Source organism: Sinohyriopsis cumingii, chromosome 18, assembly GCF_028554795.1.
Source record: "Sinohyriopsis cumingii isolate HCF-2022 chromosome 18, ASM2855479v2, whole genome shotgun sequence".
In the NCBI taxonomy this organism is placed as follows: Eukaryota; Metazoa; Mollusca; class Bivalvia; order Unionida; family Unionidae; genus Sinohyriopsis; species Sinohyriopsis cumingii.
Genome location: NC_142978.1, coordinates 21,465,491 through 21,489,123, shown reverse-complemented (window position 1 = coordinate 21,489,123; position 23,633 = coordinate 21,465,491). Strand labels below are relative to the sequence as shown.

The 23,633-nt window shown below is 37.2% G+C and overlaps 1 protein-coding gene across 3 annotated transcripts in view; it reads left to right on the top strand.

Annotated features, from left to right (window-relative positions):
- Positions 1 to 23,633, top strand: part of LOC149776197 (sodium/potassium/calcium exchanger 5-like) — a 58,404-nt gene that overhangs the window by 13,375 nt on the left and 21,396 nt on the right. For all 3 annotated transcript variants that reach the window (XM_089942522.1, XM_089942521.1, XM_089942523.1), the window contains exons 5-6: positions 15,655 to 15,758; positions 21,180 to 21,280. In XM_089942522.1, coding sequence (XP_089798648.1) covers positions 15,655 to 15,758; positions 21,180 to 21,280 — 205 coding nt within the window. The remainder of the gene's footprint in view (positions 1 to 15,654; positions 15,759 to 21,179; positions 21,281 to 23,633) is intronic.

Below are 23,633 nucleotides of genomic sequence, written 5' to 3'. Positions count from 1 at the left end.
ATGTTAAAGATCGAAGCGTGACTTCTGAAACGCCACGTTGTGGGTCAAGATCCCTCGATTCGGGAGACTTCTTTGAGTGTCGTGTCTTCGGATCCAGCCGCAGCTCGGAACTCTGGATCTGTCACTGAGTCTACGTCGGCTTTTTGAACCTTGGAGAGCTTTGTTCGTGATTTGGCCGACAGGTGCTCCTCTATTAGATCCAACGCTCAGACCAAATTAATTCCAATTTGCCGTTTTAGTGTGGACGTGGCACAGAATCTTCTTGTATCGTTTTTATATGTTATTAAAATCCAGTTCCGCCCCCACTTTACTGCGAGGGCGCCGATTGAGAGTGAGTTTTACAGAAAGGCCATGTGTTTTGCGGTTGTCTAGATATTGTTTTAGTCCCCTTGTGGTACAGTACTTCCCCCAACATTGGAAGGGATTTCCGTCTGTAGTTGTTCTGTCTAATTGGTTTCAGTGCTAAGCGTGGTTTCATCTTTTATCATCTTTTATGGGTGGGGGGAGGGTTTCTCCTCACGACCAACAAGATCAGTCATTAAAATATCATCAACCATGTCCCTTTATTAAGCAAAGCAAGGCAATAAAGCTTAACATATTAAAGTGAGGAAAATTGAAGTCCACTAAAACCACGCTATAGCAACCTTGCTACAAATATACCAATACGGAAACAAACTCGCCCTATTCCATTCCCTCCTGCGCGCTTGATGTATTGGGAGTCCTTAGCACCATTTTTGCGACAAATAACCCGAGCACCAAAGACCAAAATTAGAAGCTTATTGTCAGATTTTGAAACCTCACCAGCAACGAAATACCCGTCATCGTCAAATAAATCAGTGTAAAGCTTGAACGAAACCAATTGGCCTCCATTGGCGATGCCAACGTTATTTTTGTGTCTGCAGTTATCTCTGGCTGCAAACCTACCCTGTTTTCAGGATATATAAAGGCCCAACACCACCGCTATACGTGTCGACGTTGACAATGCTGTCTCTGTTACGCAGACAATGCGTCTATGGCTGCCGTGTTTGGAAACCGAAAATTTGTGCCACTCGATTTTGAGTTGCTAAACGACCATATCCCATACTAAAGTACTATCTTTCAGACCACTTCATCTTCGGACTGACGACTACGTCAAGGTGATCCAGGGCACCACTAACGTGCTAGCAAGACTATCAGCGGTATCTCTTTGGAGTAAGGCATTGTGACCTTTGCTAAACTCAGCTGCATAATCAGGCAGCCATACACATGAGTGTTGAACCATCGCAGGATGGTGGTGAACAAAGAAAACGATACGTGGAACATCAACCTAAACACGAACACGCATAAAACATAAAGGTGGTAGTTTTACCAGTCAAGGATGCGACAAAGAGCGCCGAGATCTCACGTACATCAGATTATTTCTACAACCCTCTTATTAACGAATTGTTAGTGATAATCAAAGATATCTCAAACCAAATCGACGCACAGGGGTAAGGGCTGTGAAAGGAATGATCAGCTTCATAATCATATACATTTTGTGCGCCTGGTAAGCTTTATCCAGCTGTGCCGTCAACACTATAATGAAATTCAGACCACCACGTTCACTTAGATGCTTTTCGAGTACAGCACATACTAGGAACCTGACAAATAAAATACATGTGCCTCTGGTTCAAGCGTGTGCTGTTGTGGCACGGTACGTGATAATCTTTTGCAACATTAGCACTAGTGTCTGTTTTACTATGGCTGATAGTGTGCTATTGATTCTCTTCGTTCTTGAGTTGGCCGCTTCTCATTAAAAGTATCTTCTCTCTGACTGGCGAAGTCATCTCTGGAGAAGTTGTTTAGGAGTTAAAACTGGTCGTAGAGATGGGACCGTTTGTTCAAGCCAGTAAATCCACTGTCTATGAAGAGTAACTGACTGTGGGGCTTGCTATGATTATTCATCCGGACGAATCGACTATCTGGGAACTAGAACTGGTCGTGTGGCTTAGACGGCTTGTTCAACAAGGCGAATCTGATGCCTACTCGAAAATAATTCATCAAGTACATCGACATATTCGCTTTGTTATTTGCCCTCTGCAAGGTAACACGTTCAGATATGTGAATGTTTGACATTTTTGCATATCGCCAATGGACTAGCTATTTTAATTGAAAAACTTGATGTTATTAAACTTGGTAAAAATAACTTGTAATATAATAAATTAACTAGCTATCTCTACGTTGAGCTCTGAAACGACCTTGTCATACAGTAAATTAACTAGCTAACTCTAATATCAATGTTTTAACGATCTTGAGCTCGGCAATGATCATTTCAGACTGTCCCTGTGCTTTATTCTCCATTTGTTTTAGTTTTCTTGACATCGAAATGCCATCACAACGTGGACAAATCCTATGATCAATCCTAGCCAGGGTCGACAAGGGTATGGGACAACCGAGGATATATTCACGGGGCCTGGGCCCATAAGGGGGTCAGGGCCAAACAACACTTTTTAATTTTATAAAAGAAAACTTTTGTTTGAACAAGAACATGGGGAGGCCCGGGTGTTTCTTACCCCAGGGCCTGTGATAGCTCTCTACGGCCCATATCATAATACCGATACCGCATCCAGGATGGCTTTACTTGATACCTCGCCAGCTCTGTGCAGCATGAATGGCACAGTATACTTTTATACACTTTTTCCAAACTGATTTGTGCTCCATAGTTTTAGTCAAACTCACTTATTTTAAGCAAGACGTAGCATAGCTCAAAATGTATACAGCTTTCCTCTATGTAGTATATCTGAATAGGATAAATTATTGACAAGGCATTTAAATGAAGTAAAATCTCCTATTTTCAGTCCTCATCGTAAGTGTGTGTATGTGTGTGGGATCTAGTCGGGATAGACAAAGTGCGTTTTTCCACTGCGTGTATTCTTTACTACCATTTTAATCCCTGTCGTTGCTCGCTGCCCGACGTGTCATTCGTGCTATGGCGATACAACGTGCTACTGTTGTAGAAGATCTTTACATGTCAGGTCGCACAAAGCAAGCGGTTTCGTCAACACAAATATGGACAACTTTTTAGTTATTTTAGTTGTCATCAAATCAGCATCCAACACAAAGGAATTGACGTTTACATCGGTAAAATGCAAGACGAATTACAAATACATTACGGACTTTTGACATGACATGAAATGTTGCACATATTGCAAAAAATATTAGAGAAACAAAAAAGCACTGAAAATATAGGAGGTTAGCTGCGACGAGGCATTTAAATGTATTTAAACTAAGACAAGGCGCAAAACGTTGCACAATGAGTCGATGGATATATCAGACATATAAATCGATACAAGTAATCTAAGTGTCTCCTTGACAGAAAATTCAGATTGATGCCTTTTGTTGAATAGTCTACTAAGTTTCTGTAACAACATCTGTACAAGACTGTTGAAACTGTCATATGATGCATTATAAATGTCGTTTACAGTTGGGTTTTTTGTTTGTTTGGTGCCTAAAATATGTAATATAAATGAAACAGCGCAGCATCTGCAGAGCAAATTACTTAGTTTATACAGAGGTGAATCTACAACAATTCAGATATTGTCCCATGGGTCTCTCCCTACGCCTTACTGACATGTCCTTCGATTGTAACCTTGAAACCATATTTGGTCCAACCCTTAGAATATATATGCACTTACATGGCATTACAATGATAATTATGCGATACAGTCAGCATTGTTTTCTAGGTCTGATTCTACCCTATGGGGCCAAATGTCTTGGTCATAGCTTGAATAGCAATGAGATTCACACTATATGCTAAAAACTTTCTTGGCATGAAAAGCTCGAGTGATTTATGCAACCGGCAATGCTCCCTTTGTAAAAAAGAGAAGCATAAAACTTGGCCTTTCAGGTCCCGTATGCGATGAAAAGTCTTTATCTATATTTACTGCATTTGTCTGTGCGCTATACAAGGCTGAGCAGGGCCTTCAATCAACGGTGTGATGATTACGGGGGTTATTTTCACTAGGCTGATCATTGCCTACAATCAGCTATGTTATTTAATGGATTATCGTCACTAGGCTCAGCTCAGCTTTTAATAATCTGCGTGATTACATAAATTATTTTCACTAGGATGAGCTCAGCCTTCAATAAGCTGTGTGATTGCATGGATGATCTTTTCTAGGCTGAGCACTGCCTATAATCAGCTATGTGATTGCATGGATTATCTTCACCTGGCTGAGCTGAGCCTTTAATCATCTGCGTGATTACATTGATTTGTTTTCACTTGGCTGAGCACAGCCTATAATCAAATGTGTTATTGCATGAATCATCTTCACTAGGTTGAGCTCAGCCTTTAATAATCTGCGTGATTACATGGATTATTTTCCCTAACCTGGGCACTACCTACAATCAAATGCGTGATTACTTGGATTATTTTCACTAGGATGAGCGCAGCCTTCAATCAGCTGTTTGACTGCATGGACTATCTTCACTAGGCTGAGCTCAGCCTTTAATAATCTGCGAGATTACACGGATTATTTTCACTAGAATGAGTACTGCCTACAATCAGCTTTGTGATTACATGGGTTATTTTGGTTGTCTAGATTTTTGTCTTGATTGTTTTATGTACGTATCAGTGTTTGTCGTCAACGAATGATTGAGAGACCATAAATCATGTAGCGTTGGCGAAAGTCATACATCTTCTGTGACAGTTTTACTATGTTTTTACTGCCGGTGAATTTCTTTGGTATCATGTAGAGTTCAACCCTCGACATTTTCTTGTTTACAAAAGGGTCATTGAGATACATGGTAACGATAACACATTCCACATCAATAGAACTGTTTTTTTTTTCTTCTTTTTTCTCTTTTTCTTGTTGCTTTCTTGTTATTTTTTATTATTATGTCTTTTCTTTCTTTCTTATTTCAGTTGCAATGTTATGTTATTTATAGCTCTAAATCAAATTAAGGTTTTAACTGTAATATCAGTGATATTTAGGAATAGTTGTGTCTCTAATTGCCCTGTTTTCTCGGCACAGTGTTTGCTTGACAAATATTTTACTCTTGGCTGACTTACTTTACATTAACTTGGCTATGTTTGTATTATTTTGCTATTGCCTTCGCTTGTAAAGATTATCCACACTCCAAACCAAGTTGTTTGCTCAGATCTTTACACAATTTCTCGTTGTAAATATTATCTTTAAAAGAAATCAAATGCAAATCTAATTCAAATTTTAATTGCAATTTCATCTCTGGATTATGTAATATTATTAAATAGCTGGAAGAATCTATGAAGTTAATTCTTTTCAATGGAAGATAACTAGATGACGTTGAAAATAAAGGTTTATTATTATTATTATTATTATTATTATTATTTTAGGTTCGTAACAGTTTCTGCTGACCCTGGTATATAAGAAAAAATTGTCACTCACAGATTTAACTCAAATATGACATACATTACAACGATATTAGGCGCCATTGAAGACAAAACTTGGTCCAAGGAGAAAGTAGCAGCTGAAATTAAAATCTCGCATTTCGAGAATTCCAATTTCACACGTTGAATCAAATTGTTGGTTTTAAATGGTTTATTTAATATGTAGAGTTTTCAGTTTTATTTGTTGAATTACAGGACGAGGTTTGTCCATTTTCTATCCTGAGCTTTTACATTTTATTTGCTGAATTAAAGTTACATTTTCAGCATTGTTTAATCGGGAATTCCAGATTCACATGTTGAATCAAATTGCGTCGAAGCTTCCATTTCATATGTTGTGTTTTAACATTTTATAGGTGGAATTACACAGCGGCTGATGAAAACTCTATTTCTTTCGTCAAGTTTTAACTTTGAATTGCATGGGGTTGGTTTAAATTTCAGTGGTAATCGTCAAAATTCCAACTTTACACATCGAATCAAATTATTTGTGCTGAAAGTTTCATTTTATTTGTCGATTTTTAATTTTTTTTATCTGTTCAATTATGCAGTTGAGCGTTATTTCCTATGTCGAGATTTTAGCTGCAGTCGAGTTAAACGGCGGTAGTTGAAAATTGAATTTCCTGTGTCGAGAATTCCATTATCAAGTGTGTGTGTGTGTGTGTGTATGTGTATGTGTGTGTTGGATTTTTTAAACGTGGCTTTAATAATTTTCCAGTCATATCGCTATGGTGTCTGCAGTGTGGCAGTTTATAGCGATGTCTAGCACTGGGTCATCATGCCGCAGACATGTAGCATCATGTCCCACCCAGTCACATTATCCTGACACCAGGCTGACTAGTCCTAATACTAACCTCTTAATGCTGAACCCCAAGCGAGACAGCTGTTAGTACCATTATTTTTTTAAATGTTGGTATGACTTGGCCGGGGTCGAATGATACACTGAATCAAACGTGTGTTGGTATCTTAAATGCAGACACTATTTATTTACTTTTGGTCTATAAATGCGAAGATAAAACAAGAACTGCGTACATTACACAAAAGTATTACATTCAAAATATTGGGTACAGTCAATGCATGTAAATATTAGAAATTTCTAGCACACTTAATTACTACCAGCTTCATCTTGCGTTTAAGCAAATAAAGTGTCTTCCATTCGTTTCCAAGATGTGTACATGTTCCACCTGCCACAATAGGAAACATTCTGGCCTCTTCACGCTCATTATTTTAAAAATTTTCGGAAGAGCGGATCGCTGTTTCCGCCTCCCCATCAACTCTGAATTGTTGTTGCTTTTGGTTATTATTATTATTATTATTATTATTATTAAATAAGGAAATCTTCAAAGAGAGTAGTTGATTTATAAAATTCGAAAAATCCAATGTTTCATTTGTAGTTTATCCATTGAACACACACACACACACACACACACACACACACACACACGTTTACGTTCGCGAAAAATTAATGGACATTTTGCAGCTCAACACGGGGCAAATTGTCGGGGGAGGGGACGCCTGACACCATATACGGTCTGACGCAGGAAATAAAGGTCAAGAAAAACCATTTCTTTCTAAACTGGCTGGGCCATAGGGGCGGGGGTGGTAGTGGCATTACTCAAATAAAATGGAGAGAGACATACTCATGACACAATCTTGTTCACTTTTGTTGTGCACTCGTCTAGTGCACTGATTTATTTGTCACAGTTTTGCATCTGCCTTTCATCAAAAATAGTGTGTCTCAAGGATGATGCTTATGATGCATTGAATCCTTGAGAAACTAAATTTAACATAAGTAGACCATGGCCTGCACGTTGAGACCAAATCAACACAGTGAAGTATAACGTATGACATTGACCTCCGGTATGGAGGGGATTACCGCCATATTTCTACGCGTGTATTTTCTAACTAAAGTGGTACTTTAATAATTGTATCCATCTATATTGTATTCTTCGTTGATGCAAATTGTACGTTGCAGTCTGCTATGCTACTTTCCTTCTGCATTATTGTAAATATCTGCTTGCAAGTGCTACATTCATAATTCTAGTCATGAATTTTCTATTCTTCATTGATGCAAGCTGTAAATGGCTGCTTGCAAATGCTTAGATCTATTTTCCTTCTGCGTCATTGTATCTTGCAGTTTGCCAGCTACTGAATTGAGTCTGTTGTGTGTCGTGTGGCAAACGCTATGTCAGTTATTGCAAGTTTTGTGTATTCCGTTTAAAAACTTCCCATAGTGCAATTACATCATTTTAACTGCTGTTTTCATACAGATTTGGCCTTGCAATAATATAAATACTAAGTTTTATCAGTATTGTCTTTGTTGTCCAATTCGTGTCGCCATCTGTTGTCATAATGGCATACTAGAGATTAGCATGGCATTATGACAACAGACGGCGCTCTAAATTTCTCAAGTTTTTTCTTTACCAGAAATAATTAATGCTCCCCACGGAGCTTTTCGGAAATTCATTTTGTGTCGATAAACATTGTAACTATGTCAGTCCCTTTTTTAAGGTGCACGTTAGCAACGAAGATTTAATCGTCCTCTGAAACCATGTGCTTTCTCGAAGATCTAATTTATTCATAGTACCTTACGAAAAGAAAAACACATACAACACTGCAGGGTGGGCCATCGTCTTCAACCCCAGTTTTGACGCATTTAAGTATTTACTTTCACCGTTTAAGAAATCTACTTTTTAGTAATATCTCTCATTACTTTGGAAACATTAATTATTTTAGTAAAGTAAGGATCAGAAACTCCAATGATATGTTCCCTCGTACTATTTTTAACGAGCTTTCATCATCGATCCCTGGTTGTACGGATCGTATTTTACGTCACCCATTTTGACGCACCTCATAGGCGTGTATCTGTTCCGGTGATACTATTTGTACATAAGCTCCGGTGAAAATAATATATTTCAGAACAACATCAGTATCACGTTAAAAAGTTTATAGGTAAAATTACATTAAAAAACTAGGCATTCCTAAAGGTTTTCTTACTCTCATCACACTCGTCATTTTTGAACATGTTTTGTCGCTAAAGCCCGAAAAATTCATATTGTGGAAATCATGTTCGTATCATGATAAAAATATTTACAAGCAATTAGAAATATTAGATTTAGTGTACGATTGTTTTCCAATACTTGATTTGCATTGTTAATTTACAGAACTTCAATCTTTAAATGTATTTTTAAAAACAGCTTTAAAACTGGATTGCATCCTTTAAAACTTTTGTCTCTAAAAGTGGAAATAATCAGAGTCAAAAGACATAATGTTACAGGAGATTTTAGTTTTATTTATTGTAATTCTTACCATTATCAAACTAATTAAAATAATAAATTAGTTCAAGAATTTAAAAAGATGTAAATATAGCACTCTTAGGTTATAATTTTTGAACTGATCTTTGTCTCATTAAAGTTTAATATTTTTTAAAAGAATGTTTAAATATAAATGTAGTGACGCTTGATTCCGACTTATTAAGTGTGCTGCTCTTTGCAATATGAAAGTAAGTTAGTGAATTATCTATGATCAGAGAGAGAGAGAGAGAGAGAGAGAGAGAGAATGCATCAAAATGGCATATTTCATATTAAGTTATTGTAATTGTATGCATGCATCCTGGTTCGATGACCGTGGTTTGGGACAGTCTTAGGGTTTTTCCTTCAGCAAGTATCAACGAGAGAAAAACTTGACTGATCTTATTCGATCAGTATACAGGATAGAAGTTTACTGTTCATTGTTTTTTATTTGATTTGATTGTATTTAATTGCCTACATGTATCCTATGTAGTTTAGGCTGTTTTTGGACAGTCTTTTGCTACGTTAGGGTAGTCATGGGGTCTTATATTTGGTGATAATTACCAACATGGGTAGTCATGGGGTCTTATATTTGGTGATAATTACCAACATGGGTAAAAAAAATATGATCTCAATCGATAATTATTCAATGTAGGATTTTACTGATCACCATCTCTTTTAAGGTTTGATTCAATAGGATCATAAATGATAAAAACGTTTTTTTCGTTTTTTATTTTACCTCGAAAAACGCGTTTTCTTACGTTTTTTAATTATTTTGCGTTTTTTATATTTGGTACTTCCATTTTTTTTATCAGCCATACAGGTTATTATATGGAGGAAACCATAGAGTAGTCAGATCAGTCAGATGGTGATAACGACACTGAGTGAAAAAAATTCCAATGTTTTCTGGACTACGGTTTAAAACTTTTGACATTTTTTCATATTTGTATCACTGAAACTTTAAAACTGGTATGTAGCGTGTAAATAAGTAAAATATTGATTTTGGTGTTGCCTAAAAACTACTGGAACGTTTTTTTTTTCGTTTTTTATTTATTGAGAAAAAGTGCGTTATTTACCTTTTTTATTTTAATTTTAACGTTTTTAACATCTATGAATAGGATTGTATACATGTATCCTGGGTAGGTGAGAGTGTTTTCGGAAAGTCTTGTGCTACCCCATGATTTTCTGGCTGATATGCAGAAACATTAAAGCGTTTGGATGTATAATTCATGCATAAGTTGTTGGAAATAATAAAACACAACATTGCTGGACAGATTCGGGGAGGCGAACAAGTGTTAAAAACCTTGCCTAAACTTTTATAACAAGTTTTGCTTTAGTATTCTTAAAAGGAATAGTCTTAGGAAATCTTGAGGAGGCCCACATTATGGTCAATAAGTATTGGTTGAGTGACTTGGTATTAGGTGAGGAACCGACAGTCTACCATTTTTCTGTTAAATGGCTTGTCAAATGGTCAAATACAGGAATAGGTTGCAGATGTGCCTTAGATATCTTCTGATTGGGATTTCCTACCATTTGACAAGTTTGACAAGATCTATGGTACATAACTTTTAATTTTCGGCCAATAAAAATGATTCAGGACCTTGTGATAAGCCTTATTGACCGGAGTTTTATGGGTTAGACTATGCATTTCCTGTCTATATGACTTAGGAACAACAATTTGATTGCTCACTGACCACTCATCACAAGCAGGCAGATCAGGTGATCTCCATTTTCTCACAATGACCCACAAAGTAACAAACTGGTATTTGTGTGGCTTCAATTTCTGAAACCCAGTCTTGTGTACTCTCTGAGGAATAGTACTTGGGGGCCTGTAACTCACATTAAAATGCATTGCATGCTTCTAAAGTAGCTGCTACTTTCTGCTCAGATATCTTACAACTGCAGGCAGAAAATGGCTAGTAGTTTCTATTATTCTGTGAAGAAACTAACTTATTTATGAATCTCTCTCCCTCTCTCTCTCTCTCTGGGTGATTAAGTCATTTAAATTATTGAATTTACCTATCCATTGTTCCAAGGCACATATATTAGGGATAACATGCCAAATTTCAAATTTCATCTCAGGTTCATAAATACAATAGTTTTGTGAAGGTCAAAGCTTCAGTGATAAAACTTTTGGATTTTTGCTCATAGCAGTGTTGCTTGGGTCAGGGGAATAGTCGTATTGTAAGAAATTTACGTGTCACAGCGCCATCTGTTGTCATAATGAGGCATTATTTTATGGTAACTTCCGTGATACTAACTTGCAACATGTTCGATGCCACATTATAATCATGATTTTAGAAGGTGCAATCTGTGTATATTGTGATATGGCAAGTTTATGAATAGAATATTAAAATTTGGAATAACTGATGTAGCATTTGCAATACGACAAACTGCAGTCATTTCACTAGTTGGCAAATTGCAAGATAAAATGACGCAGAAGGAAAATAGACCTAAGCAGCCATTGACAATAACGCTGAAGGAAAGTAGCACTTGCAAACTGTTACGTACAATTTACATCAATGAAGAACACAATATACATGGATATAATTATGAAAGTAGCACTTGCAATCAGCCATTTACCATAATGCATCAAGGAAGATTACAAAATACACGTATATAATTATGGCGGTAATCGCCCTCTATACTCCAGTACCCAAAGATTGCGAGCACGTTGCAGTATGGTCTTATCTTCAAAATAATTCGTCAAATGTATGACACAAATCCATCAAGGGTTTTAGGAAATAGAAGCTATTGAACAAACAAACGTTTTAACTAAAACCCTAATGTATATATGCCTGTGGCACAAGGATCAAAGGAGTGAGGGTATATCGTAGAATGGTCTAGGCTTCATAATGACCCACCCAAAGCATGAAAAACACTCGTTTCAGTGTTTCACGAAACATAAGCAGATGAAGAAAACAAAATGATTTTTTTTTAACAATAACCTTAACTTTCTATGAAAGTGACTGCTTTATCTCTCTTCATACTAACGTGGGCTGGAAAAAAAAAGGGAAGTTCTTGTTGTTGTTTTGTGTTTAACGCCATTTCTCAGAGCAATATATGCTATACATGGCGGCTAGCTTAACTGTTAGAGGAAGAACCTGGAAAACACCGGTAAGAACCACCGACACACAGGAAGCTACTGACAAGCTTTCTCACATACACGCAATGGCCGAGCCCGAGACTCGAACCCACCCGGACAGAGAGCGAGATTAGAGTGATCGGTTAGACCACTCGGCCACCCGGAGTCAAGGGAAATACTGAAGTGTAAAAATAAGATTACAGTGACCTACTTTAGTTGCATTTTCATGCAAAGTTGTATTGCTCTGAGAATGTCAATGGCAGAGTAACTGACCAAAACAAAATGGAAAACAAAAGTAACAACAAAAATAACAAAGAGTAAACTGAAAGCAGCCTCTCATTATAGCGAATGCATGTGTGATATTTAAAAAATATAAACGTAATAAAAACCCTTTGTAGACCTTATTTATGCAGGTTGTTTTGGGAATGCCAGCCATTTCGCCCTATCATGGATCCTTTACTCGTCACATGACAGCAGTACAAAACACGTGAAATACGGTCAACATCGTATAGAATTGAAAAGTTGAAAGAGTACTAGAGGAAAAGATGCAAAACAATGTCTTCCATACTTAAAGGCATTTATCAACAACTACCGCTGTGTAATTCAACATAGACAATAAAAAACTATACATATAAAATGGAACTGTCAACATAAACAATTTCATTCAACGTGTCAAATCGGAATTCTCCAAATACAATATTAAAATTTCAACCACCGCTGTATAATTCTAACTTTTGAAAAGATGAAACCTAAAAGCTCGACAACTGACATTAAGGTTTTAACATCGCTGTAATTTAAAACCACAAAGTGTGAAATGGAACAAATAATTTGATTCAACATGTGAAACTGGAATCTCGAAATGCAACACTGAAATTTTAACCAACGCTGTGTAATTCAACATATACAATGTAAAAGCTCGACACAGAAATTGAAAGTTTTAGTTTGGATATTATTTGTAAACTGGTGCCCGATTTATCCATCACATTTTATTATCTCGCTCTCACATTATCAGCACCTGGGCGTCTGTGTCATTTGTGGGCCTGCTGTATGTATGTATGTACGTACGTACGTACGTACCTATCTATCTTTCGTGTGCCGGATTCGTCTTATTTCTGTTACTTTTGTGCACCGTTTTCTTGATTTGTTTTGTTTTTCTCCCAACTTTAAACAAAACTTCTAGATCTGCCGAAGAGGCTAAAACATATGATCCAGGCACTCATGTTTCGATACTATATTTGTACACATAGGCTATTGCCGTTGATAAATAACGATGGATCGAAATTGATAATTATTTGATGTTAAATCTGCACGACATAATAAAGCGTTCTTTGGTCGATACTTGATTCTTCATCGTATAACGCTTCTAAGATGAAAAACAAACGTGCGACTGCCGACAATAGCGTATCACAAGGTGATACATGACAACAAAGCAATCATTGATTTGACACCTGTTTGTTCTTGTCGTCGGCCTGCTTCATATGGCAATATTGTTATTTCTCCCTTATCTTTCTCTCCCCACCTACACTGTACGTAATGCGTCTCTCTCTCTCTCTCTCTCTCTCTCTCTCTCTCTCAATCTATCGATCGATCGATAATTCCCAACTTTACAAGATCATATACCGTATTCATCCACTCGAATGTTGTCCAGCTATCCATATTCATTTATGTGCTACTTGTTCCTTGTCTTTTCTTCCAGTCATTTGTTGAAATGCACGTATAATCATATACACAGCACAAGGAGCGGTGGTGGCACATTGGTTTGCGTGCCCGAATCGCGACCGAAAGGGTGCTGGTTCGAATCCTGCCGTCGCATCATTTTGAGTCAGCTATAGTGATGTATCCTTTGCCAATGCACTTTACTCCAATTTCCTACGCACTAAATAACTTACTTGTGCTGACGTGCCTTAAAGACCAGCGCAAACAAACCAAATGAACATCTCAAAAGTAGAGAAACAGACCGAAATACTACTAAAACTCAGTTTAAAAAAGTGTGGAAAAAGATTGCAAGTATATATAATGATGCATTCTCACTGTGTATATTAAATATACAATCTTTCATGCATTCTCACTGTGTATATTAAATATGCAATCTTTCATGCATTCTCACTGTGTATATTAAATATACAGTCTTTGATCAGAGAACATCGTAGCGGGTGTACTACCTGAATTACCCAACTAGATGTCAAACTGAAAACTGCGAAGATACCGGATGATAATGATGTCTCATTCCAGTTGATTTTTCTTGAACTTAAAACCTATGACTGTAGGAGTTATTTCCCTTGAAAAATCTACCGCTCCTCAAGTTTCAGCAGAACAAATGTTCAAGCGTCTGAAAATTTGAATTCCGCACGAGAAGAAACCGTTCCAAGATTACCTTTTGAGACATTTTCTGTGTAATTTATTTTCTTAATTTGGTCGTCTTCTAAGGTTCAGTTCTTGCTCAGCCATCAAAATCTTCGAAGAAAAAACAAACACACAATTATAACTTCAATTGCAACCTGCAAATACTTCAGTCCAGAAACAGAAAAAATGGTATGAACTGGAGAATACAATGACGCAGAGTAACTCTATGAACCTGATTTATCTGTATATACCTATTATAGCTGTACTTTTACGGTTGTATCATGATAGGTCATGTCCTTGTGTCCGTCGTATTTAGTATTATGTCTCAGGAAGATGAGTTAATGAAAAACAAAGTTTCGAATCCTGGATGCAGCCCTTGTGGGCGGGGCAAGTGGTCAGAGGTCACAGTTCCATCGGTAATATGGAATGTTCCTTGTACCCGAACTTCATTTACACAGATTGAGGGAGGAGTGTCATATCTGGTATGGTGCTTTATGAGGGCGATTAGATGCCTACGAAGGTTTGCAAACCTGGATGCAACTCCTAGGGGAATAAAATGTGAGTGGGGGTGGGGGCAAATGTCTTTTTTGTATTAGGGACTGTTCCTTGTAACTCGAAGTCCATCTATACTTTGACTGAGGGGGCTTGGTCGTATTTGCTGTAATGTTTTGTATGGATGAATAGAAAAATAGATGGCAACGATGGTTTCAAATTATGAATGCCTCTCGGAAATGGAACAGCGGGCAAAGGATCTGGGGAATGGGTGTGACGAAAATTAAATGTGCGTTTATTTTGGTGGTTTCCTGCTTAATATATAATTCTTAAAGAAGTGTCAGCGATATTTCAACCATGATTTTTATGCTGAACGTTATAAATCATTATACTCCGGAATCTCTCTCTCTCTCTCTCTCTCTCTCTCTCTCTCAGGGGAGACAGTTATACGTTCAGACAAACACGAGTTTGGACAAACAAATACGAGCGAGTTATACAGCTCTCCATTGTAAAGACATGTATGTAGCTCGGATTGGCCAATAATTTGGATAAAATAGGTGCGGATAAGTGAGAGTAAGATATAATTCGGATGAGTAAGATTTGTGTAAATGAGAGTCACCTGTACTTACATGCTATAAACGAGAGCAATGGAATTTGTCATAATAAAATAGCAACATCGCACCTTAAAGTAAGGATTTTTAAGTCGGAAAAGAGGCGTTGCCGAACTCCTTCTGATAAATATTTTACACCAATGTTGTATCCCCATACACAACACCAAAACATATCATTTTCTCTCATTCTTGTGATCACGCAAGATGGTGAATTTAAACTACAATAGGCTGTATATGAAATCAACATCGTTTTATTTCAAGGCATGCAAATGCCAATGGTATGTCATCAACTGCACTGCTATGAGATTGGCAGATTTCACTTTGCATTTTCATATATGCGTCCTGTATAATGTATGTGTAAGAGAGAGAAAAGTATCTTTAAAACTCGCTCAGAGGCAGCTGTAACCTGCATTATAAAATCAGGAAAATATTTGCATTCCATATTTTTTTCAGGTGTGTTTATCGCCAAAAGTGACGTGGGAGTGGGCACCATAGTTGGGTCAGCAGTGTTTAACATTCTCTTCATTATTGGTGTATGTGCGCTTTTCGCAGGCATGGTAAGTATTGTTGCAATATTATTTCTGTTTCCAAATGAAAACCTGAATTGACAGCAAATACTGAGGCCCATGCTGACTGTGTGGTCAAACGCTCTCATTTGCAGATTACTCACTTTTCACTTCTCTCCGCGAGAGTTCGAGTCTCGGCTCGGCCATTGTGTGTGTCTGACAAGGTTTCCCAAAGGTTCCCAGTGGATTCGTGATTCCTCTTGGGTTGTTCCTCCATTAAACATACTGGCTGCCACGTATAGCCTATCATATATTGAAAAAATAGCGTTATGTCCATAAAACCTGAACTGGCCACAACTGTCTGAATTTGAATTTTTTTGTGTCCAAAAAGTTGGACTTGCTCGATGAATCGTCCTCTAGAATGTCGGAATCACGTTTTCAAAGATGAATACTAACACACAGACATACCTGCTATATTTTTACATTTGCCATAAATATCTTGTAATGTCTAACGTGAAAGTCATTCATTGAAAATCCAGATTGAATATCGGATGGGCAGTATATGTTGCAAACCTCTGACTTTATAATATTCTGGAAAATGTATTTTTATAATTTAAAAAAAATATTCAGCTGCAGTGATCAGTGTGCGAAATCGTCTGCTGAATAGATTTAGAAATGAATTCATCAAAGGAGAGTACTTCAAAAATATCTCCTTCCAGTCGAGCCAATATGAAAGACATTTATCTGTTTCATCATCCATATTTGATGACGTACATTACACTGCTATGATACACGAAAACATCGTGCAAAGAAAGCTATACACTCTTTTCTTCGAAGCCAACTTAAATTTTCTTTGCTAAAAAGGAAGCTTTCCAAGTGATAATGTCCATTTAGCAAAATTGTCGTCCTGGAACCAAAATGTGTCCATTAGTCAGTCACTATTGTGTAACACTCATGCTGAATTAAATGAAAGCATTTTGATGAAACTTGTAACAGGTACTCGTGTCGACAGTTCTAATGTTCATAAGAAAAATTTAATTTATAATACATATATAAAATACATTTGCATAATCTTGGGTATGATTTTATCAGACTTGCAATATTGAAATAGTGTGCATTTCTAAATACGGACATTTATAAAACTTGTTTGTGTGAGCTGCGCCAAACATCATCAACCAATATGGATGCTGCAATTTTTGTCTATAATTTTGTTATAAAGCTATGAGGTCGATCATAAAATCGCGCGTATATATATATATATATATATATATATATATATATATATATATATATATATATATATATATAGTAACAGCTGCGATAGACGTTAACAAAGCTTAAATTCAGTTAAGATAATTAATCACGCGAGTAAAAGAAAGTATTCGACACCATCGTTAAGAATGATGCATTAAATTTTGTATATTTGATTTGTTTTACTGTATTCCTGAAATTTTCAATTTGATCAAAACAGTTACTCTATTCTTGTGAACTGAGAATTACTCGTCGAATATCCAATATGCACCGATATTTATCACTACATGCGACATTGTTTCGTGACTGTTTAAACAGATAGCTTTCATGCGAATTCAAAGACTTCCATAACTGCTGTCCTTGAATTCAAAGGTATAGGAAAAATGATTCATTGGAAAATTAATAATTTCAAATAGTCTGTCTTGAGCAAATATTTAAATATTTTAAGCGTGGAAGCAATAGTATAGCAAAATAAATAGTAATTTTATAATTCAGGTTTTTTGATTGATTGATTGGATTTACGTCACGTGCGCCCAGAAGGTGACTAGAAAATTATTACTCCTTTTACGAAAAATTACTCCAAGGATGGAGAAGACCATTGTAGAGGGAGATAAATCAGACATGAAGTTGAAACTATTTTTAGTTACTGTGTCGATTGTTGTCTAGTGTTACTTGTATAAATCCAGACACACTTTTCTTTTCTTACAAGTAATACAAATGTTCGAAAGGCACACGATCTTTGTCCTGCAAGCAGCGGAAAGAATTATGCTCATTGACTTGTAAAAGATTTAATATTTTAACGAATCAAAAGACAAATTCTCAACATTGTTGACGCTGCTGTCACACCAACGGCGAAACACTCGTACGTCTCTGGTCATATGAAGCATATGCAATGTACATAACCAGTTGTATGCAACCTTCTTTTTGCGTATATCCACTCATCTACTAAAATATCCATGGTAAACAAATTATGCCGTAAAGAGTCAACAAATTTGTAAAGTGTACGTCAATTAAAACTAGAATAGTGATAGCAGATATAGTAAATACATATGCATATGAAAACTAAATCGAATGGTCAGTGTAGTTCTGCGAAAATTAAATCGGAAGGTCAGTGTAGTTTTGAGAAAATGGAGAAGCTTAAAAAATAATTATTTTTTGTTTATTAGTCAACAATTTTATTTTACTCAAGACATTAATTCAGAAATAGCTTATTTCTTTGGTGTCGTACAATAAATAAAATTTTTGTTGCTTAACGGACCCATTATATGCCATATTATTTCCATGTTATGAGTGTGAACTTATACCATCCTATTTCTCGATATTGTGATTGTGTCATGCATAGATGAATGTTTTGTTGCTTAACGGACCCATTATTTTCGTATCGAGACCAGTCTTTATTCCAAATGCCCACCCTATCCTATTTTTTGCAAAGGTTCATCTGTCTGTTTGCAGTTCATACCGGTCTGCCTTAGATCTGAGACCAAAAAGTCTAAAATCGGACACAAAATCTATTTTGTAGTGCAACTAGAAATACCAGATTTTTTGGTATCATTGGTCCTAAACAACTCAGTTCATAAAATTTCTCTCTGAGTATCAAACTGAACTGAATTTCTACCTCCCCCCACCCCAACCTCATAAATAACAACACCAAAGGACAAAGACTGCCATGACACCACCGGACTTTAATTGCATGAATCTACAAGATCGTCTGTGGTCGAATGCAAGCGTTTACTCGCCAGTATCTTGAAGTTCGTCTGTGGTCGGATGAAACCATTTTGACTTAGTGGCTTTAACAGATTAACCCCTGGAGGTTTTTGTCGTTTTCGTCTGAAATTCGAGTAGGAAACAAAGTTTGGAAGCTATTTTGAATACATTTTAAAACACCAACTTCCAGGTGATCTTTCAATAACATTGGCTATTTGGCTCGCGCATGAGCCAAAGTTAAAAGTTGGAGTCCTTTTATTGTTGCTTAACGGACACATTATTTTCGTATCGAGACCAGTCTTTATTCCAAATGTCCACCTTATCCTATTTTTTTGCAAAGGTTTATCTGTCTGTTTGCAGTTCATACCGGTCTGCCTTAGATCTGAGACCAAAAAGTCTAAAATCCGGACACAAAATCGGATTCCGACCACGGGCGAAGTTTGGGTAGAAAAAAATCGGGTCCAAAAAATAAGGTTTCCCCTTTGTATTTTGTAGTGCAACTAGATATTCCAGATTTTTTGGTATCATTGTAGAGCTACATCTGTCTACATTTCTATGATACCACCCACTTTAGTGTATCATACATGACCTTGACGCTACAAGGCTCGGCAGTAGGCTGCTACCTCCTGTCACTTAAACTCGTCACCCGGGGTTAATGTGTTAAAGGTTGAATTTCAGTGTACACCAAAGATATTAGAGAAACTGGTGAGGAAAGCCAGAGACACTTTACCTTGAACAAACTATGTCTAAAATTAATCTCAATATCGAGACATAGAAAAGATACGGACATTTACTGACTTGGTATTTAGACGATACGGTATATTTCAAAGATACGGGCATTTACTAACTTGTTATTTAGGCCATACGGTCTGTATCAAAATATATGGACATTCACTGGTTTGGTATTTAGACGATACGGTCTATATCAATGATACGGACATTCACCGACTTGGTATTTAGACGATACTGTCTATTTCAAAATATCACAGAAGAAATTTTTGCAGATGACATCCGTGAGTATCAAATGAGATGGGGACATAATGACATTCAATTCAGAAGGATGAGAATGAATGCTCTCTCATAACCCTTTGCAGAACTGAGAATAAATCCTTGTATTTATATTTTTAAACATGCCATATTAATTTCTCGATATTGTGATTGTGTCATGCACTGTTTGTTTGTGGTGTTGTGGCATTCCCTTTATTTATTGCACGACACCAAGCGGTATCACCCATCTAGTGTACCACAGACAGTTCAAAGCACAAACTTATTTAATCAGACATTTTCGTACTCACAGAAGAAACCAAGCCGGTTGTTGTTGTTTTTGTAGCCTGAGACTCGAACCCACGCAAACAGAGGTGAGATGGTAGTGATCTGGAACGTTGAGCTCTTTAGACCACTCGGCCACTCGGGGCCCCACCAAGCCAGTTAGAGATGTCATGGTCATCTTCGAACCCGAAGGACGAACAGTAAACAATACACTTTGGAACTTTAGCTGAATATCATGTTTTAAGAAAAACTGAGATACACAAAACATCTGCTTCTGATCTTAGCGTATTTGTAAACCGGTCAAATATCACAGGCAGAAGGAATTACAAGGATTTTTCCTGAAGATGTAATATTGGTTAGGGTTGAACGATTCTTGCATATGGCCATGCTGTCCTAGAACTGGCTAAAGACAGTGACAGGACCAACATGTTCCATCTATAACAAGTAAATTAAAATGTAAATTGTGTCTCGTCTTCGAAGGATGGGCCATGCAAAGCTGACATTTTTTTCTTCCGATTACGTTCTTTTTCTTGTTGTTGTTGTTCTTATAGTAACAGCAGTCAATGTTAGGTTTATGCGTTTAGCTATTTCTCTGGAACCATGGAATGTATAGAATCCCTCGTGCTGGTTACGTTCGTCTTGATTGCTACTACCTTCTTCTGGAAAAAGTCGGTAACGGTAACATAGGTTCAATAATTTTGTCAAGTGTTATGTCATTATAATCGGGAGTATTGTTCTACCGTCCGTCCGTCCGTACATAGTTGTTATGTCAGTGGATTTCTCATTATAAACGGGGGTATTGTTCTACCGTCCGTCCGTCCGTACATACTTGTTATGTCTGTGGATTTCTCTTTATAATCGGGGGTATTGTTCTACCGTCCGTCCGTCCGTTCGTACATACTTATTATGTCAGTGGATTTCTCTGTTAAATGAAGAAATATTACATTTGAGTTAGTTGGTACCCTAGACATATTTTTCCGACATGTTTGGAACTTTTGTCACAACAGAAATGGAGAGGGTTAAATTCTGTTAATCTATTGAGATCTTCTCTAAGTAATTGACATTTAAACGATCTAATAAACATTACAGCAGTAGGTTGATCCTTGAGATTCCCTCTTTATAAAATTAGGTCACAGAGATATACTTTTCTTATGCCAGTGTATTTTGTCGGCTTTTAGATCTTGAAGGAGTGGCGTATGCGAACTATTTTAAACATTACTCACGAATAACCCATATTTTCTTGAACAGGTGGTGGAGCTAACTTGGTGGCCGATGCTGAGAGATTTTGTGTTTTACATATTATCCATAGCCACTTTGGTTTCGGTAATTAGCGATGAACTAGTGCATTGGTAAGTCTGTCTATCTATCTATCTATCTATCTATCTATCTATCTATCTGTCTGTCTGTCTGTCTGTCTATCTGCCTACATACCTACCTAATACCTATATATTTATCTATCTATCTATCACCCACCCACCGTCCCTTCCTCCCTCCCTCCATCAATCTATCTATTGCTGAGACCATGAAGCAATTGGTGAAGTAATGCAAGCAGTTTCATTGGTCCTGATATAAATTAATTCGAAGAATATAATTCTTTGTAACCTCCTGGCGAAACTTAAACGCGATCATGAAAAAAGTACCTAATCAAACTTTATCTATTAAAGAGACACTTTAGTCACATGCACATAGGGACGAATGAGTAAACTCCATAATCTGTTTTCAACTTTGGTTTTAGTAATTTGTGTTATGTGTTAACCAAGGCTGTTCAAACCGATCTATCCGTGGCTGATGATCGTAGAGAAGAGAATGTCGCCCTCAGCCAATGGTATCCAATAATGCTAGCTATGTGAGTAGTAAATGGGGCCACCCTAGCGACAAGGGACTTTACCATGCAAAAACGGTCCATGCACTCTGGCGACAATGGGAATTTAACATGGGGCATTTTAACATGGATGGGACTGTAGAGCGTCAAGGGGAATTGAACATGGAAATTGAACATGGGAATGTCACCTGGGGATCAATGGGAATTAAACATTGGTAACGTCATAGGTTTATAGGGTCAAAACCTTTTATAGGGTGAAATGTATTTGTAGGGACAAAGGGTTGATAGGGACAAACACAGACATATAGAAACAAACAAATACACATTCAAGCACACAGAAAAGAGGACAGAAATATTCTAAAGAAAGACTCACAGATAGAATAGAGACTCGATAAAGAAAAGTCTGTTGCATGGGTTCAAAACATTTATTCAAGTACATATATACATGGACTCTCTGGCCTGTGCTTTGGTCTAAGCACTATCCATTAAATACATAAACATATGAACATAAAAGAAACATATTTACGAGTTGTTTAGTTACTGACTCTAGTAAACTAATGTTTAAAATTAACGTTCACTCCTTTCTAAAATCACTTCATATGCAACGAATTTACATTAAATGTTCGTTTATAAGAAAAAGCTAAAACAAAACAAGTAACAAACAATCAAATAAGAGAAAGTTCGTGTTTGTCTCTCTATCCGTCACACACGTTGTTTAAAATCTGGTCAGCTACCACTTGTGTCCCAGCATAGATGTTTCCCATCTCGTATTCCCTGTCAGTCGTAAATCTGCTGATCGTGCTAGGTACACTTATCGGTAAGCAGATCAAGAGCAGTGATCGTCTTCTTCCCATGGAGGTACAACATATGCCATATGAATAGTCACTTTTCCATCGGTGATGTCAAATTTTTCTCTCACCGACCGCACGTCTTCAATAGCCCTCAAAAGTTTGGAAGAAGTTATTTCTGCAGGTGTGCTAAATCCGAGACATACAGGCGAGTTCAAACTGTCGTGATACATAGATAGGCTCAAACGACCTTCATCTTTGACTTGGCAATGACATCTGAGTTCCTCTAACAGTGAGTCAAGTAGATCCGTAATGAAACATGATACTTCCTCGGCTAGAACGTCAGACGCGAAGTCTTTAAATTTCACCGTGTAGGTGCAAGTTGTCGTTCTAAATTTTCTCGAGGTCGCTCTCTGGGTCATTTGGATGCTAAAATACTCCTTTAGGTCTATTGAATCCTTTCCCCTCTTGAACGCACTTTGCTGTGACGGTATGGTGGTGAAAGAGGTCAATGATTTTGTTCCTTCTCTTTTTTCTTCTGCGTAGAGTTATTCATCTTTCTCGTCGCTTGTCCTCGCAATGAAGTGTCGTTCTTGGAAGTCGTCCCTTTTTATACTGGGTGATATCAGCATGTCCATAAGGTCAAGTTTTGTGGTCTGGAAGTTTCACTGGTTGCACGTAGTTTGTCATGGCATTAGTACATAACAACTAAGATGTGGTATTGCATTGGTGATGTGATCGTGAGGCATAGAATCACACCCGAGTTTCTCGTTGGACTTGAGTCTTACGCTCTATACTTGCTGTTTGAAAGGATTCATTTTTGTCGATTGGTCTTGGTAGTGACAATGAACTATTGGTCTTGGACGTTGTCCCTTTTTATATGCTGACCAATATCGATGTGACCGTACGGCAACGTAAAGTGATTGGGAAATCTCACTCGCTTCTGGTACACGATTTGATAGATTTGTTCCAGGGGTCGACTGACGATGTGGTGAGTGGGTAAACGTACAATCTTGTTCGGTTGGTGAGTGGTCACTTTAAAGTTTCCATCCTCTCCCGATTGCAAGGCTTCTTTCAATACCCCAAAGTTGA